This window comes from Psammomys obesus, unplaced genomic scaffold (assembly GCF_907164565.1).
Source record: "Psammomys obesus unplaced genomic scaffold, mPsaObe1.curated_primary_1811, whole genome shotgun sequence".
Classification (NCBI taxonomy): domain Eukaryota; kingdom Metazoa; phylum Chordata; class Mammalia; order Rodentia; family Muridae; genus Psammomys; species Psammomys obesus.
In genome coordinates, this window is record NW_026593286.1 from 367,084 (window position 1) to 383,743 (window position 16,660).

Genomic DNA, 16,660 nt, shown 5'->3' on the forward strand with positions numbered 1-16,660 from the left:
TGTGTGTGTGTGTGTGTGTGTGTGTGTGTGTGTGTGTGTGTGTGTGTAGCTGTACTATTACTGTGCATTTGGAGCAATCCTTGGCTACACATTAAGTCTGAGGTTGGCCTAGGCTACAGAGTAAGACTCTGTCCCTAAGAACAAAAGTGATGACAACAACAAATTTAGGCCAGGAGTGATGGGGCATCCCAGTACTTAGGAAGCTAAAGAAGGAGCATCATGAGTTCAAGATCAGTCAGAGCTACAAAGGGGGACTTTGTCTTGAAAACAAGTAAATACATAAAAAATATATATATTCCTGTTTATATTTTAGAATAAATTACATTAAGATGCTTATGCCATTATACTGTAGTAATAAAAACGCACTTTATGTATGTATGTTATATATATTCATTACAGAGAGGAAAATGTCATCAACACTTACTAACTGAATTAGAACAAGCTGACTCCTGCTTGAACACCGAAGATCTGATGTCTATGCCAATGAACTGTAACACCATACTGCATAGTTTTTAGAGGAGGAGGAGCAGGTGACAACAGTCACTTCCATCTATCCTTTTTCCTTATGTGATTACTAAAAAGGTGCTGTCAATGCTGTGCATGATGGTACATGCCCGCAGTCCCGTCACTTGGGAGGCTGATGTGGGAGGACCATGAGCGCAGGGCAGCCTGGAAAATGTGGAAAGAACCTACCCTCTCTCCATGTACCCAAAGCCCAAACCAAGGAGACATAAAAATGCCCAAACCAAAAATTTGTTTTGCTAAGTGTAGAAGTTCTTGCCTGCATGTATTTATGTGTCCAACATGCCTGCCTGGTGCCTTGGAGGCCAAAAAATGCTGTCAGGTCTCCTGGAACTGGCATTGCAGGCAGTTATAAACTGCCATGTAGGCACTAGAAACCAAACCTGGGTCCTGCAAGAGCTATTTCCCTAGACCTCCAAAATTTTTCTTAAAAGAGGCAATGGTAGGGGCTGGAGAGATGGCTTAGCGGTCAAGAGCACAGGCTGCTCTTCCAAAGGACCAGGGTTCAATTCAATTCCCAGCATCCACCAAGGCTATACAGAGAGACCCTGTCTCCAAAAACAAAACACATTGCGATGTCTTCTCATAACCTAGAAACTTTTCAATCCCTAACATATTGACCCAAAATTAAGATACCAAGCAATAAATCCTTTGACTTTCACATTTCAGGCTAATTATTTAGGATTATCTGAATTAAATCTAGTATCCTCATGCATGTTTATTATAGTTTAAAACCAACCAGCAAAGTGGCTTCATGTTTACCCACTGTGACCACCATTACCACCTAAACAGAGCAGTCACAATGACTGTGAACACACATAAAATTTACCATTCCAGAACAAAGCACCTTAAATGAGTTAGGTTCTTAAAAGTTAAATAAGGTACTTACTTCGTACTTGCCTAATGATGGGTTTCATAGGTTCAAGCCAAATCTAAAGAGAGTTTTTAAGAGAAGAGAATAAAACTATTAAGTAATTTCTTCATTTAGTAAGTATGCTATAGCATACAAACAGCTAATTAAGAGAGATTTTGCCCTACTGTCCTCTTAAACATTACTCATATCTTAATAAGCTGTATGGGAAGCTCAGCTTCGAGAAGCAGGAGCAGCACCGACTTGCTGTAATGCTATAGCATTAGTCTGGGTAATTCTACGGTCTCATACAGAACCAGTGAACAACGAATGGGTGATGCTGCTGAGTGGAAGATGTCTGCTGTGCCTCCAGAGCAGACAGACTCTGGTAAACCCACTGCGCTGCAGAGCAGAGCAACAGTACACTTTCTGATCTAAATGGCCGGGGTGGTTTTTACTTTTTAAAACTGTCACATCTATAAATAATAAAATCCATAATTTTTTTTTTTACAGTTTCTTAAAAGAAGATGCAAAATCAGTCCACTTCGCTCGAAATCAACTTGCAACACAATTTAGATCTAACAAGATGCATCCCATGGCAGTTCTGGACATTTCCTTGGCACAAGTCCTAATGGGTAGAATGGGATTAAGAAGGACATGCACTTAAGGCTTAAAGGTAGGCATGCTGCCCATAGGTGAAATCAGGTACTTTAATAGCATAGTTTTGCTAAGAATAAGGTGTCATCATTATAGTATGACCTAGAAGGCTTTTTGTATACTGTGGACAACATTATTACTCAATCAGAACATTATTACACAATCAGATCCAGTTACCAAAAGCTAATCAAAAGCACATACCCAGTAGGATTGGACGTTCTTAAACTCCAGACCAAAGTAGTCATATTCAATCAGGTTTAAATGCTTCCACACTTGCGTCAGTAAGACCTGTCCATCACACTTAGGCTGCAAGGAGACAGGTGAGAAAAAGCTCACTGATTAGATTGAGAAAAACAAAGGTTTACAAACATTGGCATAAAGTTATATGTTTCGTGTAAAGTTTTCTTGCTTCATTTTGCCTTCATTTGTATAAGATTCATAAACTATCACATAGCAAATAAATAGAGTAAGTAAGAGAATAAGAGAATGGTAAGAGAATAAGTATACAAACAAAAAATCTTGTATTCTTAGTGTGTCCAGTCATCTTCCTTTGTAATTTTAGACAACAACCATTTCTAGTTTCAGTTAACATTTTCTCAAATAATTTATCAATATAATATACCAATAAAAAGCAGGGTTCCAAAGTCTATTTACTATTTGACAGTATGTCTACATGCTGTGTAGCCCTGGCTGTCCTAGACTCACTCTGTAGACCAGGCTGACCTCAGACTCAGAGATCTGCCTGCCTCTGCCTCCCTGATGCTGGGATTAAAGATGTGTGCCACCACCGCCTGCCTGAAAAACTTTTGAATAGACAAGATGCTGAACAAATGACCTAGAGTCATACTTAATTAGTTTAATTTGTCTCTCTACCCAAGCACAAGCTGAGAAAGAACAAATGGAGCTTAGTGGCTAATAAATTAGTCCTAGGATAAATTAAAGCAGAGTTCATTTATCGTAGAGGACCAGAAGAAATGTCTTTGTGAGGCACTTCCCCTTAATGCTGAGGAGACTGTAATTTATATATATGTATTTTTTTTTGAGGGGGAGAACTGTTACATGTGCCATGGAGCTGCTGCATGTGGATGTCAGGGGACAACTTTGTGGAGCTGATGTTCTCCTTTGATCTATTCATGGCTTCTGTGGGTTCCTGGGATTGAACTTAGGTCATCAGACTCAAGGCTACCTTGCTGCTCCTATTAAAAATAAGTAGGGGTGTCGGGAGCATGATCTACACACCTTTAATCCAAGCACTCAGAAGACAAGAGGCAGCCAGACTTCTATGAGTTGGAGGCCAGCCTATTTTACATAGTAAGATCCAAACAAGCCAGGGTTATGCAGTAAGATTGTTGTCTCAAAAACAAAAACAAACAACCCAAAAACAAAACTCATCTCAAATATTATAAATTCATATAAATTCCTCCTCCCTGAGGAGGAAATCTGAAAATAATTGTCAATGTTTAATATGCATTTGTCTCTCCTAACAAACAGCTTCTAGAACTTTCCATAGACATTCTTATACATTGCAAAAGCTAATTACACAAGAACATAGCTGCAGTAGAGGATTGGACAAATGAGAAATAGTAGCAAGGTGTGGTGGCTCATGACCGTAATCTTAGCACTTAGGGAGGCTAGCCTGGCATACAAGGTGAGCTCCTAGGTAAGTCTGGGCTCTAGACAGCTTGGCGCAAGCAAGCAAGCAAGCATGAAACCCAAGTAAGTAAGAACACACTCATAACAAAAAGAGGGCACAGAACTCTTTATATTCTATGGAATAAAGTCCAAAGGATAAAGATTAGGTAAGTGGAAAATTAAAGGTAAATATGGCTGTGGGGTGGCTGAGGCAGAGAAGACAAGCAGCAGCATACAGAAAGCAGAAACTGAGAAGATAATGTAATATAATATATTTGGGAAGTGGGCAGCTCCCAGAAGACAGTTTAGAGAAACTTAGGTACAGAAACAAATATTAAAAGTTTGAGAGCAGTAAAAGAGAAATGGATAGAATTGTTTTGTATAAATGCACAGACACCGAAAAAAAGGAAAAAAAAAAAACTGAGGATAGACAGTTATAGAAATATTAAGTTTAAATAGTAAATGAAGTCTCTGAAGGAAGGAGAAAAAGAAATAAATAAAAATGTTTTGTGTATGTGCATAGACACTGAAGAAAGGAAAGAAACTGAATATAGACAGGCATAGAAAGAATATTAAGTTGCAATAATACATGAAATCTCCATAGGAAGGAGAAAGAGACATAAGTAGAAATACTCTGTATATGTACATAGCCACTGAAGAAAGAAAAGAAACTGAATATAGACAGGTATAGAAAGAAATATTATGTCTAAATAATAAAATGAAGTATCGAATAGAAGAAGAGAGTTAGTAAGATTTAAAACAATGGAAAATACAGCTGAGCACAGTGGCACATGTCTTTAATCCCAGCACTTGGGGAGGAAGGGGCAGGTAGATGGCTGTGAGTTCAAGGCCAGCCTGGTCTACAAAAGGGAGTCCAGTACAGCCAAGGCTACACAGAGAAATCCTGTCTCAAAACAAACAAACAAACAAACAAACAAACAAACAAACAAAAAACAAACAACAACAAAAAACCAAACCAACCCCCCCAAAAAAACAAAAATAATCAGAAAAAAAAAAAAAAAAAACCAGAAAGAAAGAAAAAGAAGGCAAACACTGTAGAAATGGGCATTTGGATCCTCTATAGTTTTGCTTTGACTGTCAAAATAGAAATAATTACAATATTTTCAGTAACAATCAGAGTTTTCTGTGCCTTCTCTGAGAAAAATCAGAATAAAGCAGACTTAAATCAAAAGAGAACTGAGAGATGGAATGTTAACTACAAGCAGTAGAAACAGAGGAAGGAAAAAGCCTCTTCCCTATAGAGAAAAAGGAATTGATGGCAGCTAGAACTGAGTTCTCTGGGTACCAGATGCCTGTCATCTCTTTCTACTAAGTCCCCTGCCAATGTAGAGAGGCAACATCTGAATCCAGAGAACGACAGGCTCTGTTGCGGCAGCAAGAGATAACACAACTTGCCCAAAACTTAGAATTTTCTTATTTCTTTCCTTGATTTTTGTTTGAAAGTTTTTTATTTTTTTTTTCTATATAGCAGGAAAAACTCAATATTAAAGGTCCCTTCATGGAAAATGTTTTTTGTTTTTCCCTAATAGCAGGAATAACTCACCATATTAATTGAGTATGACCCACAATTTGATTAACTATGAGCTATGTGATTTATTTCAAATCCTACAAGGTGATTTGGACTTAAATAGTCCAAGAAAATCATCAGCTGAAGCTGAGAGAGAATCGGCTCTGGTAGAAAAGAGAGGACAGGATGCACACGGGTGCACTGCTTGGATCCCAACATTTACTGTATTTTAGTTACTTTACCTTCTACTCATTCTCTCACAGGAATTCTTATGCAAAAAGATCACAATATCATATAATGGATATTTTTAGCACATAAACAGAGTAAAAACTTAAAAATATAGAAAAATTTCCTGAATTGTGAAAGGAATAATAAGAGTTCATCAATTAGCAGGAAGAGACACAGAGATTATAGTGCTTATACTAATACTGGAATTACCTCATTATTTATTGGTAATCAATGAGAATTGGCAAAAAACTTGCAGTGATTTTTTTTTTAAAGAAATTAACAACCAATACCCCCAAAGCAAGCAACTTCAGCTTATAAAAAGAATTGGATTCTTCTTAGTATAGTGAGAGGAACACTGATCTCCTTCCCTTTTCCTTCCCTCCCCCTCCCTTCCTTTCCCCTTCTTCCCCTTCCCCTCCCTTCCCTTCCCCCTCCCTTCTTCCCTTCCTCCCTCCCTCCCTCCCTCCCTCCCTCCCTCCCTCCCTCCCTCCCTCCCTCCCTTCCTTCCTTCCTTCCTTCCTTCCTTCCTTCCTTCCTTCCTTCCTTCCTCAGAGTGTAGGTTTTTCTCTGTAGCCCTGGATTTCCTGGACTTGCTTTGTAGACCAGGCTGGCTTTGAACTCACAGGGATCTGCCTGCCTCTGCCTCTGCCTCTCTGAGTGCTGAAATTACAGATGTATGCCATCGCACCGGGCTTGGAACAGCAATTTCTCTCTCTCTCTCTCTCTCTCTCTCTCTCTCTCTCTCTCTGTCTGTCTCTCTCTTTTTCATGGACATAAACTATATTTTTAATTATATTATTTGGAACATTATTTGAGAGAAAATCACATTATTTTGTCTTTCTAATTTATTTTTTATTTTATTTTTAATTAGTTTTTCACTTTGTATCCCAGCTGTAGCTCCTCTCCCATCCTCTCCCAATCCCACCCTTCCTCTCTCTTCTTCTCCTATGCCCCTGCCCAGTCCAATGATAGGGTAGGTCCTTCTCCCCTTCCATCTGACCCTAGCTTATCAGGTCTGGCTTATCAGGACTGGCTTCTTTGTCTTCTTTGTCTGTGGACTGGTAAGGCTGCTCCCCCTTCAGGTGGAGGTGATCAAAGAGCCAGCTCATGAGTTCATGTCAGAGAAGGTCCCTGTTCCTATTATTGGGGAACCCTCTTGGACACTGAGCTGCCATGGGCTACTTCTGTGCAGGGGTTCTAAGTTATCTCCATGCATGGTCCTTGTGTGGTGTATCAGTCTCAGAAAAGAACCCTGTGCCCAGATTTTTTGGTTCTGTTTGTTGCTCTTCTTGTGGAGTTCCTGTTCCTTCCAGGTCTTTCTATCTCCTCCTTCTTTCATAAGATTCCTCTCACTCTGAAAAAAGCTTGGCTATGAGTCTCAGCATCTGTTTTGATACCCTGCTGGGTAGAGTCTTTCAGAGGCCCTCTGTGGTAGGCTCCTGTCCTGTTCCCTGTTTTCTCCCTCTTCTGATGTCCATCTCATTTGCCTTTCTGAATGAAGATTGAGCATCTTACCAGGGTCCTCCTTCTTGATTAGCTTCCTTAGGTGTACAGATTTTAGTATGATTATCCTATATTATATGTCTAATATCCACTTATAAGTAAGTATATACCAGGTGGGTCTTTCTGCTTCTGGGTTTCCTCACTCAGGATGATAATTTTTAGATCCCACCATTTGCCTGCAAATTTCATGATTTCCTTGTTTTTAATTGCTGAGTAGTATTCCATTGTGTAAATGTACCACAATTTCTGTATCAACTGAGGGACATCTGGGTTGTTTCCAGCTTTTGACTATTATGATTAAAGCTGCTATGAACATGGTTGAGCAAATGCCCTTGTTTTATACTTGAGCATCTTTTGGATAATGCCTAGGAGTGGTGTAGCTGGATCTTGAGGTAGCACTATTCCTAATTGTCTGAGAAAGCGCCAGATTGATTTCCAAAGAGGTTGTACAAGCTTACATTCACAGCAGCAATGGAGTAGGATTCCTCTTTTTCCACATCCTCTCCAGCATGTGTTGTCACTGGAGTTTTTGATCTTAGCCATTCTGATGGGTGTAAGGTGAAATCTCAGGGTCGTTCTGATTTGCATTTCCCTGATGACTAAGGATGCTGAGCATTTCTTTTTAAGTGTTTCTCTGCCATTCAATGGAACATCAATTTCTAAAGCTCCTACCTTTTATAAGGAGGCCAATAAATCAGTAGTGGCAGGTTGTAAGTCAGGAAACACAAGTAAAGTAATTCAAAGCCTGTATATTTCAGTTCCAAAATCAGAACTACATGCTATGCTCATGGTTCTATTAGATTTTGCAGACTCTCTTAATATAGTTACTGACTCTCAATACGCAGAAAGGGTTGTTTTGCATATAGGAACTGCTGAGCTTACTCCAGATGATTCAGAATTAACTTTGTTTTTATACAACTATAACATGTAATTCAAAACAGAGATCATCCAGTATATATAATCCATATTCAACCTCATATAGGTTTTTCAGGACCATTGGCACTAGGAAATGAGGAGACAGATAAACTGTTAATAGAAAATGTACTAGAAGCTTCAAATTTTCATAAAAGCCATCCTGTAAATAGTAGAAGTTTAAAGAAAAATTTTTCTATAACCTGACAATAAGCCAAGGAAATTATTTAAAAAATTGTCCTACTTGTTCTTTGTATAATCAAGCTCCATTACCAGCTGGAAGTAACCCTAAAGGCACCCAAAGAAAAGAAATTTGGCAGATAGATGTGTTTCACTTTGCAGAGTTTGCAAAATTAAAGTAGATACAACATATGATTGATACCTATTCAGGATTTCAATGGGCTTCTGCTTTGAGTTCTGAAAAGGCTGATTCTGTAATTACACATTTATTAGAAGTGATAGCTATCTTAGTGATACCTCTCAAGATTAAAATTGATAATGTTTCAGCATATGTATCCAGTAAAATGCAACAATTCTTTAAATACTATAAAGCATGATACAGTATACCTTACAATCACACAGGTCAAGTAACTGTGAAAAGATCTAACTGTACTTTAAAAGACATGCTCAGAAAACAGAAGAAGGATATGGGATCTCCAAGACACAGACTACATAATGCTTTATTAACTTTAACATTTTTAAATGTCAATGAGACAGGTAGCACAGCTGCTAAAGAAACACTGGATTTTAGAAAGAATTGCTGAATTAAATCAGCCAAGTACTATAAGGATGTGTTAACCTCAGAATGGAAGTCAGGAAATGTGTTGCACTGGGAAAGAGGATATGCTTTTGTTTCCACAGGATTCCACATGAATTCCTTCAAAGTTAATAAAGATTAGATTTGACAGCTAGAGACCTCCTGAAAATCTTGGCTGCAGACATGAAGGCAGAGACCCAGAAGAACAAAACAGATGACATGATTGCTGATCTCTTTACGTGGGACAATCTCAAGAGACTGGCTGAGACATGGATGTCTCTGCATAGCCAGTGAATTTTGTTGGCTACAGGATTTTGGTATTATCATTTCTATGGCCCATCACCAGCTTTAGGTCTGTAAATATTTGTGTTTCCGCACCTGCTCAGATATTTAAAGGTCAGGCACTGATTTCTTGTAATAAAGACCTGACAGCCAATAGCTGAAGCAGAAAGTGGAGGGCAGAACATCTGAGAGAGAGAGGACACTGGGAAAAGGCAAACACAGGAGATTCAAGAGCAGACATAGAGAGGCTCAAAGAGGTATCCATATGGTAAGCTGTAGGCAGAATAGTTGGGTCAAGTTTAGATGGTAGCTGGGAATATGTCCAAACTACAGTCTCTGTATTGTTATTTGTACCACTGCCGGGTCTGAGAAAGTCCTATTATATCCAGGGGTGATATACACCTTTAATCCTAGCATTTGAGAGGCAGAGGCAGGAGGATCTCTGAGCCAGAAGACAGGCTGGTCTATAAACTGAGTTCCAGGATAGCCAGGACTACACAGAGAGGCCCTGTCTTAAGCAAACAAACAAAAAACAAAACAGAACAAAAAAACCTAAAACAAACAAACAAACAAACAAACAAAAAACCCCAGAGATTCAAATACAATTGTGCTGGAGAGATGGCCCAATAGGCAAAAGGCTCTTGCCACCAAGCCTGACAACCTGAGTTTGGAAGGAGAGAACCCACTGAGGAAGCTATCCTCTGACCTCTACGTGTGAGCTGTGGCACAAGTACAAACCTTCCTCCCAAGAAATGAAGGCCTCCCAATTTATCATCCTCCCTTTATGGCCCATTTCTTTTTATCTCTGAAACCTACTGAGACTAGTTAGTGCTGACTGCATATGTACACAGTATGAGCTCTGGCTTTTCAGCGTCGTCACTGTCTGAAAAAGGCTGGATATGAGATCCTGAAGCAATGTTCTCTCCAGAAGACAGCATTTCAGTGCCATCCTCTCCACCCTCTAGCCCTCACATCATTATCCATCCATCTCTGACTGGCTATAAATACAATGTATAGATAACAGAAGAACAAACCTGACATTATCTTTTACCACCACATAGGAAGAACTCACTGATGTGATGATGGGCCTCTCTGAGAAGGCTTGACAGTGATTTTTGACCTGAAAGAATGCCCTACCACCCACCACCCCACCCCCATCTATACTTCTCAAACTGAGCAATCAACAGACTGGAAGAAACAACTACATTTTCAAAAACAAAAGTGAGCTACCTTGGAATAAGTTTACTGAATCTAGAACACTGTTCATGCCTGCTGCTTCTCGATTGGTTTTCTGCCTGTTATTAGAGACAGGGTAGAGGTCTCCAACTGCATGTAGCCCTGTTCCCCACTTCCTCTTTTACATGCTATCAGTTTTGCTTTAGAGGCGGGTGCTCTCATGTTGGCTACACTATATTTACTTACACTATCAGGGTGATTGACCCTCCAGTATCATTTTCATGACTTTCTTTGTTTCTACAGACAGTTGGCTTTGTCCAGCAAGCATGTCCTCTTTCTTTCTTCTAGTTAACATTTTCATGGCATATAACATTTTGGCCAGTAAGCATCTCTGAATCTAAATGGCATGTTTCTTGTAGTCAGCATGTAACTGGGCCTTACAGATTCAACTTAATTCCTAATGGATCTTTTCACATAAATAGAAAAAATTCCAAAGTTTGTGTCTAACCATAAAAAGTCTCATATTATGCAAAAAATCTTGAAAATAAAAATAAAACAAAGTTGCATACTTCCTGATTTCAAATGGTGTTACAAAGTCACATCAATCAAAGCAATATGATACCAGTATTAAGCTATAAACAAAACCAATGAAGTATAGAAAGCCCAGAATAAAAACAACCAATTAAGTCAACTAACCTTTTTCAAGGAGACATAATAAGAATAAACTCTTTAAGAAACGTTACTGGAAAAACTGGATAACCACACGCTGAAGAAAGAAAACTGGACCCTTACCTAACATCGTATATAAAAGTCAATTCAAAATTGATCAAAGACTTTAACATATTTGACTTAAAACCATAAAATTTGTAGAATCAAGGCCCAGGAGGGTGTACCCTAACCCAGTACTCTTTTAAGCTGGTATACAGGAAGCAGAGGCAAGATGATCACCACAATTTCAAGGCCAGCATGGTTCAGAGTGAGTTGCAGGACAGCCAAGGTTTCACAGTGAGATCCTGCCTCATAGGTGCTCCCTCCCCACAAACATAAAACAAAACAACAAAAACCTCCTCAAAATAAACACAGAGAAAAGGCTATTTAACACTGGGCTTGATTTATTTGGCTATCATTCCAAAAGCAAAAACAGACAAGTGGGACTACACATATGGAAAACCTCTGCATAGCAGAGGAAATTACGAACAAAAAGAAAAATCAGTATGTTGAGTGTGAGAAAATAGATGCAAACAACATATGTAACAAGAAGTTATTGTTCAAAATATATAAGCAATTCATACAAATCTAGAACAAGAAACCCCAAACCAAACAACAGCACAGAGAAAAGGATAGAGGCCCCAAGCAGACATTTTACAAAGAAGATACAATGGTAGCCAACTAGGGTATAATCAGAGAGTGCTTTTCTAGCATGTACAAGGCCCTGGGTTTGAGCCTTTGTACCTAGAAAAGAAAAGGGAAGGAAAAGAAAGAAAAGTTTTAAAAAAAGGAGATGGAGTAGAGGAGGTAGAGGAGGTAGAGGAGGAAGAGGAGGAGGAGGAGGAGAAGGAGGAGGAGGAGGAGGAGGAGGAGGAGGAGGAGGAGGAGGAGAAGGAGGAGGAGGAGGAGGAGGAGGAAGACAATGGCAATGACCACCACCAACGACAGAGAGCTTAAAGAGGATTAATGAGCTCAGAATTAGAGATATGTAAATGAAATTGACATTTATCATTGCTCTCTGCCCCTGGTCTATACAACTGGCAAAACTTGGAGTCTGACAGTACACCGTGTTGGAGAAGCTGGAAGCAAGCATGCTCGTGGGATGCTACTAGGAGCACACATCGACCTCTAGTAGGGCCCAGAGTGGTACTGCCCAAAAAATGCAAGTATCTATATTATTATCTTAAAATTTTCACTTCTTAGAAGTACTTTACATGTACAAAATCATGACAAAACAGTATTTTCAGGGCTGGAGAGTTGGCTCAGAGGTTAAGAGCACTGGCTGTTCTTCCAAAGGTGCCAAGTTCAATTCCCAGCAACCACATGGTGGCTCATAAACATCTGTAATGAGATCTGGTGCAGGCAGAATATGTATAAATAGTAAATAAGTAAATAAATTTTTTAAAAAAAGAAAAAAAAAACAGTATTTGCTATAAAATACTTCTGATACCAACTTTAAACATCAACCAGTCAGCAGCGGTCTGCTTGACAAAACCTGAACATTCAGCCTAGACTTGCTGGCACAGTAAAAAGACTAAGGCTGCTCTCTGCATACAGAAAATGGACGTCTTTCCAAAAAAAATAGTGTTAGAGGAAAAAGTACATGATTTGCTCTGGGCTCAGATATTCAGAAGTTCCAGAAGTGGTCATTTGCCACGGTTGTTTCTGGGCCTGTACATGGTAAGGCAGAGAGCATATGGTGGACCAAAGTGGTTCACGGGAGACAGAAAATGAGGAAGGAAAGAGCAGGGACAAGATACGACCTTCAAAAACAGCTCCTAGTCATCCAACTTGCTACAACTAGGTTCCATTTCCAAATAACAGAAACAGTTATGAACTAATCAATGATTAGAACATTGAGAAAGTAGGCACTCTCATAATTACCTCTCTGTATTGCCATCAGCTGGGGACCAAGCCTTCAAAAAAAGGGCCTTTTTGAAAGATACTCTGTATCTGAATGTTGGGAGCTGTTGTTGCTGGCAGGCTCTGGCATCTGAACCAGAACATATGATAATGACAATGAGAAACAAACGAAGCAGAACCTCTCTCTGTTCCTCTGACTCATGGGTATGCTGCCAGTCATCTCCAAACTGTACCAGCAACTGTCCTTCCTAAGAGCTGACAGACCTCTGATCACAGGGTGTTCCCCAGGCATTGTCTGGTCCCTGTGTTTACCAGCAAAGGCAAGTTTCACTATACACTCAATGAGACAGGCTTTGAGGCTAGATTCCTGGTGCCTACCGGGTGGTCATTTTAGGCCTTGGTTTTCTTGATTTGAAGATTAAATGCTTTTCTTATCCTGCTGCTGATTAGTTTGTTTGTTTGTTTGTTTGTTTGTTGTCAACTTGGCACAAGCTAGAGTCATTTGGGAAGGTCTGTGGGTAAGCCCTGGGACATTTTCTTGATTAATCATTAATGATTGATATAGGTGGGCTCATCCTATTATGCACAGTGCCACTCCTGGAGAGGTGATCCTGAGCTGTTAAAGAAAAGCTGACGAAGCCATGGGGAGCAAGCCAGGAAGTGGTATTCTTCCATTGTCTCTGCTTCACTTTCTGCTTCCAGGTTCCTACCTTGAGTTCCTGCCCTGGCTTCCTTCGATGACGGACTATGATGTGGATGTGTAAGAGAAATAAACTCTTTCTTCCCCAAGTTACTTTTAGTCATGGCCTTTTACCACTGCCATAAAAACCCTAACGAGACAGCCTGAAAGGGTTTTATGGACACTTACTGAAATAACAGGAAATAGGCTCTGCACCATGCTGGCGACAGATTCTCCAAGTCTAAAACCAGTGTACACCAACTTCACACAGACAACAGCATGGGGCATCACCAGGAAACACCTACCAGCACAGACACACTGAGGATGCACCCTTCCTGGGATAATCTACATGGGACAGGTCCTCAAGTATGTAACTGTCTTTTCAATGAGGTTCTGCTGAGAGGATAAGATAACAGAAGGGATTGAGATCCCTTGATTACATGATGGATGCACCTACTCAAAATGGCATTTAATAATTTCTTTCTCCTGCCTATATGTATGCACAATAGGTGCTGGAGATATGTCTATGTCTTGGTGGTAGAATGCTTGCCTACTATGTGCAAGGCCCTGGATTACATCTCCAGCATTAGGGAAAAAAATATAAAACATACAAAAATTATCTTTATCATGTGTTTTATTTTAATTTAAAAATGTTTTATTATATATATATGTAGTTTTTAGACTTTTTATTTTATGCACATATATGCAACATGTGTCTACCCGGTGCCATGGAAGTTTAAAGAGAATCTCAGATCCCCTGGAGGTGGAGTTATGCACGACTGTGATCCACTATGTGGGTGCTGGGATACAAACTCTGGTCTTCTGAACCAACAAGCCATTTCTCTAGTCTGCTATAATACATTTTAAAGATACAAAATCTTCTGAATATTTTTCAATATTACTTTCCAAATAAGTTTTTATAGTCTCACTCCCCTTAATTTTTACAGGTACCTCATGACATGAAGTACAGCTTATTAACTGTCATAACAAGCTCTGTTCTTAGTGTTATACACATCTGTCCATTCTGTGCGCACATGACATGTGTGACCATAAGCGAATGCACGCAATAGTTCACATGAGCCATGATGCACCCATAGAAGTCAGAGAAAAAGCCTTGGGAATCAGCTCTTGCTGCACCTTACTTGAGGCAGGGTCTCTCTTGCTGTTATGCTGCTGTGGTTTGTACTCCAAAGCTCATTGGTCCAGGGGATTCTCCTGACTCTGTCTAACAACTCACTGTTGAGTGCTGGGGTTGCAGGCAAGATCCACTGTTAGGGCTTTGACATGGGTTCTGGGGATATGAACTTGGGTTGTTTGACTTGTCTGGCAAGCACTTTCACATCCACTGAGCCATCTCTCCAGCCCCTATTTTACCCTCACATAGTCTACATTGAAAACTTACTTTCTATTCCTAAAAACTAGTAAATTCAGTGTTAGTTACAGAGTAACCGCCTGTCCCCAAAGCAATGATCAGGTGCAACAAGACTCTCCATGAGAAATCATGAGAAGGCTGTCCACCTACCAACAGACACTCATCCACAGACACTCAGACGGAAGAGAAACCTGTTGTCACAATGGCATCCCATTTGACAACACAGCCACCCAGATTAGAATACAACATGAGAACTACAGGGTAAAAAGCACAACATTTTGTTCAGTGTTTCATCATTTTAGGTGGCCATGGCATTCAAGTAAGTCCCTTCTCCAAGCTTAGACATAAAGTATATTGTTCAAAATCAACATCTACAACAGTGCCATTAAAGATTCTGTCGAGATAGAAATGGTCACAAAAGCTCAGCCAACAAAGTACCTCTTTATCCTTTGTCTCAGATCTGTGGGAAAATTCTTCTGCAAACAGCTTGATTTTGTCCTCTTGACTGTTTGCCTCATGGACCCATTTACAGTTCAAGCCAAGTTGCTCCTGTGACAAAAATCTGTATCTGTACTATTAGCTTCATTACTTAGTACTTGTTTCTTGTCTCAGATTTAGGACATCCTCAAACTGCCTTTTATGTTATATGACACAAAACAATCTAGAGCGCTGACAGGCAACGTAACGTTATTCATTCTAGATTCACTGAAAGGTCACCAGGATTGTGGACAGCCACCTTAAGTTCATAGCTTGAAATTTCAAGTCTTAGGTCCTCATATATCTCTGGACAATGCAGATAGGTGCTGACTCTGGTGAAAGCATCTGCATCACTGAGGGAATGGGCTGACTCCATGCACTCTACATTCTTAAAAGAAAAGAGAACAACTGAAGACAGAGGTGCTGAAGCATACCTATAATCTCAGCACCCAGGAGACAGGACAGGATTCTTATGCTTCAGGACAGCCTGGTTAAATTAGGAGACCCAATCTGACAAAAACAACCACAAAGACAGACAACAAAGTCAAAGGGATCCACAGAGACAAATTACTCTCTGTCATGGTACATGGTACACAAGTTTGCCTGTCAGCAGATCCAGTAGTTTAGATGTTTAGACAATGGTTATCGTAAAGCACTCAAGGAAACAAGGTAACTGGAGATTTCAAATGAAACCTGTTAACACCAGTGAGACAATATATTTCTTTCAACCCTAGATCCTTGTTCTATACTTTGTGGTGTTGGGGTAGGGCACTGAGAATATGAAAAAGTTTCTCTCCTATGTTCTTCTTGCCACTGTGTGCATGGTGGCCAGTGACTTCCACTATCCTATGAACTTCACTGGCAGTCCATCCTTGGCCTGCCAGCTTGGTTCACTGATAGCAGTAAACTAAACTGCACCATCACCTACCTAGTGGTCTGAACCTCAGCTTTGGGGAAAGAGGATTTATAAGTTTGTTACTTCATTGAATTTATTTCCCACAGCTCTAAGGGGGGCTGCTCAGTACAACTCCTGTTCCTCTATTCCTTAGCACTGGCCCCTCCTCCCAGCCTTTCAGTTAATCTGTTATAGCTAGTTAATGGTTATTTCTATAACATATCCCAGTTTAAGGTCCTAGTGTAGTAGGGTGTGTTTCTCCTGATTAGACCACAACTAAATAAGTGGACAGACTCTAGAAAATACCCTTGAACTGGACAGCCTTAACATTTTTAACTTGGAAAGACGGTCCCAAATGTGAGGAAGAAAAAAACAAATCCCTGTGGCACTCCTGCAAGCTCCAAGTCAAGGTGCTGGCACAACTATAGCAACATAACAGGAGCAGAAAGTCTGCATAACCAGGAGGGTTTACAGTATTCGAGAGCAGCTTAATAGAATCATCAGCACCAACCTGCTCTCCCAGGCTTATCAGCACAAAGAATACCTGCTGCCAGTGGCTCTCAGGAGAGAAGCAATGGGCCTACAACACACACCCTCAGATAAGCTTCCCAGTACAGAC

General features: G+C 40.0%; 1 protein-coding gene across 1 annotated transcript in view; it reads right to left on the minus strand.

Annotated features, from left to right (window-relative positions):
- Nucleotides 1–16,660, minus strand: part of Farp2 (FERM, ARH/RhoGEF and pleckstrin domain protein 2) — a 104,540-nt gene that overhangs the window by 49,622 nt on the left and 38,258 nt on the right. Inside the window, exons 3-4 of the mRNA XM_055616623.1 lie at nucleotides 2,231–2,335; nucleotides 1,412–1,454 (exon numbers count right to left, since the gene is read on the minus strand). Of these exons, the coding sequence (XP_055472598.1) occupies nucleotides 1,412–1,454; nucleotides 2,231–2,335 (148 nt within the window). The remainder of the gene's footprint in view (nucleotides 1–1,411; nucleotides 1,455–2,230; nucleotides 2,336–16,660) is intronic.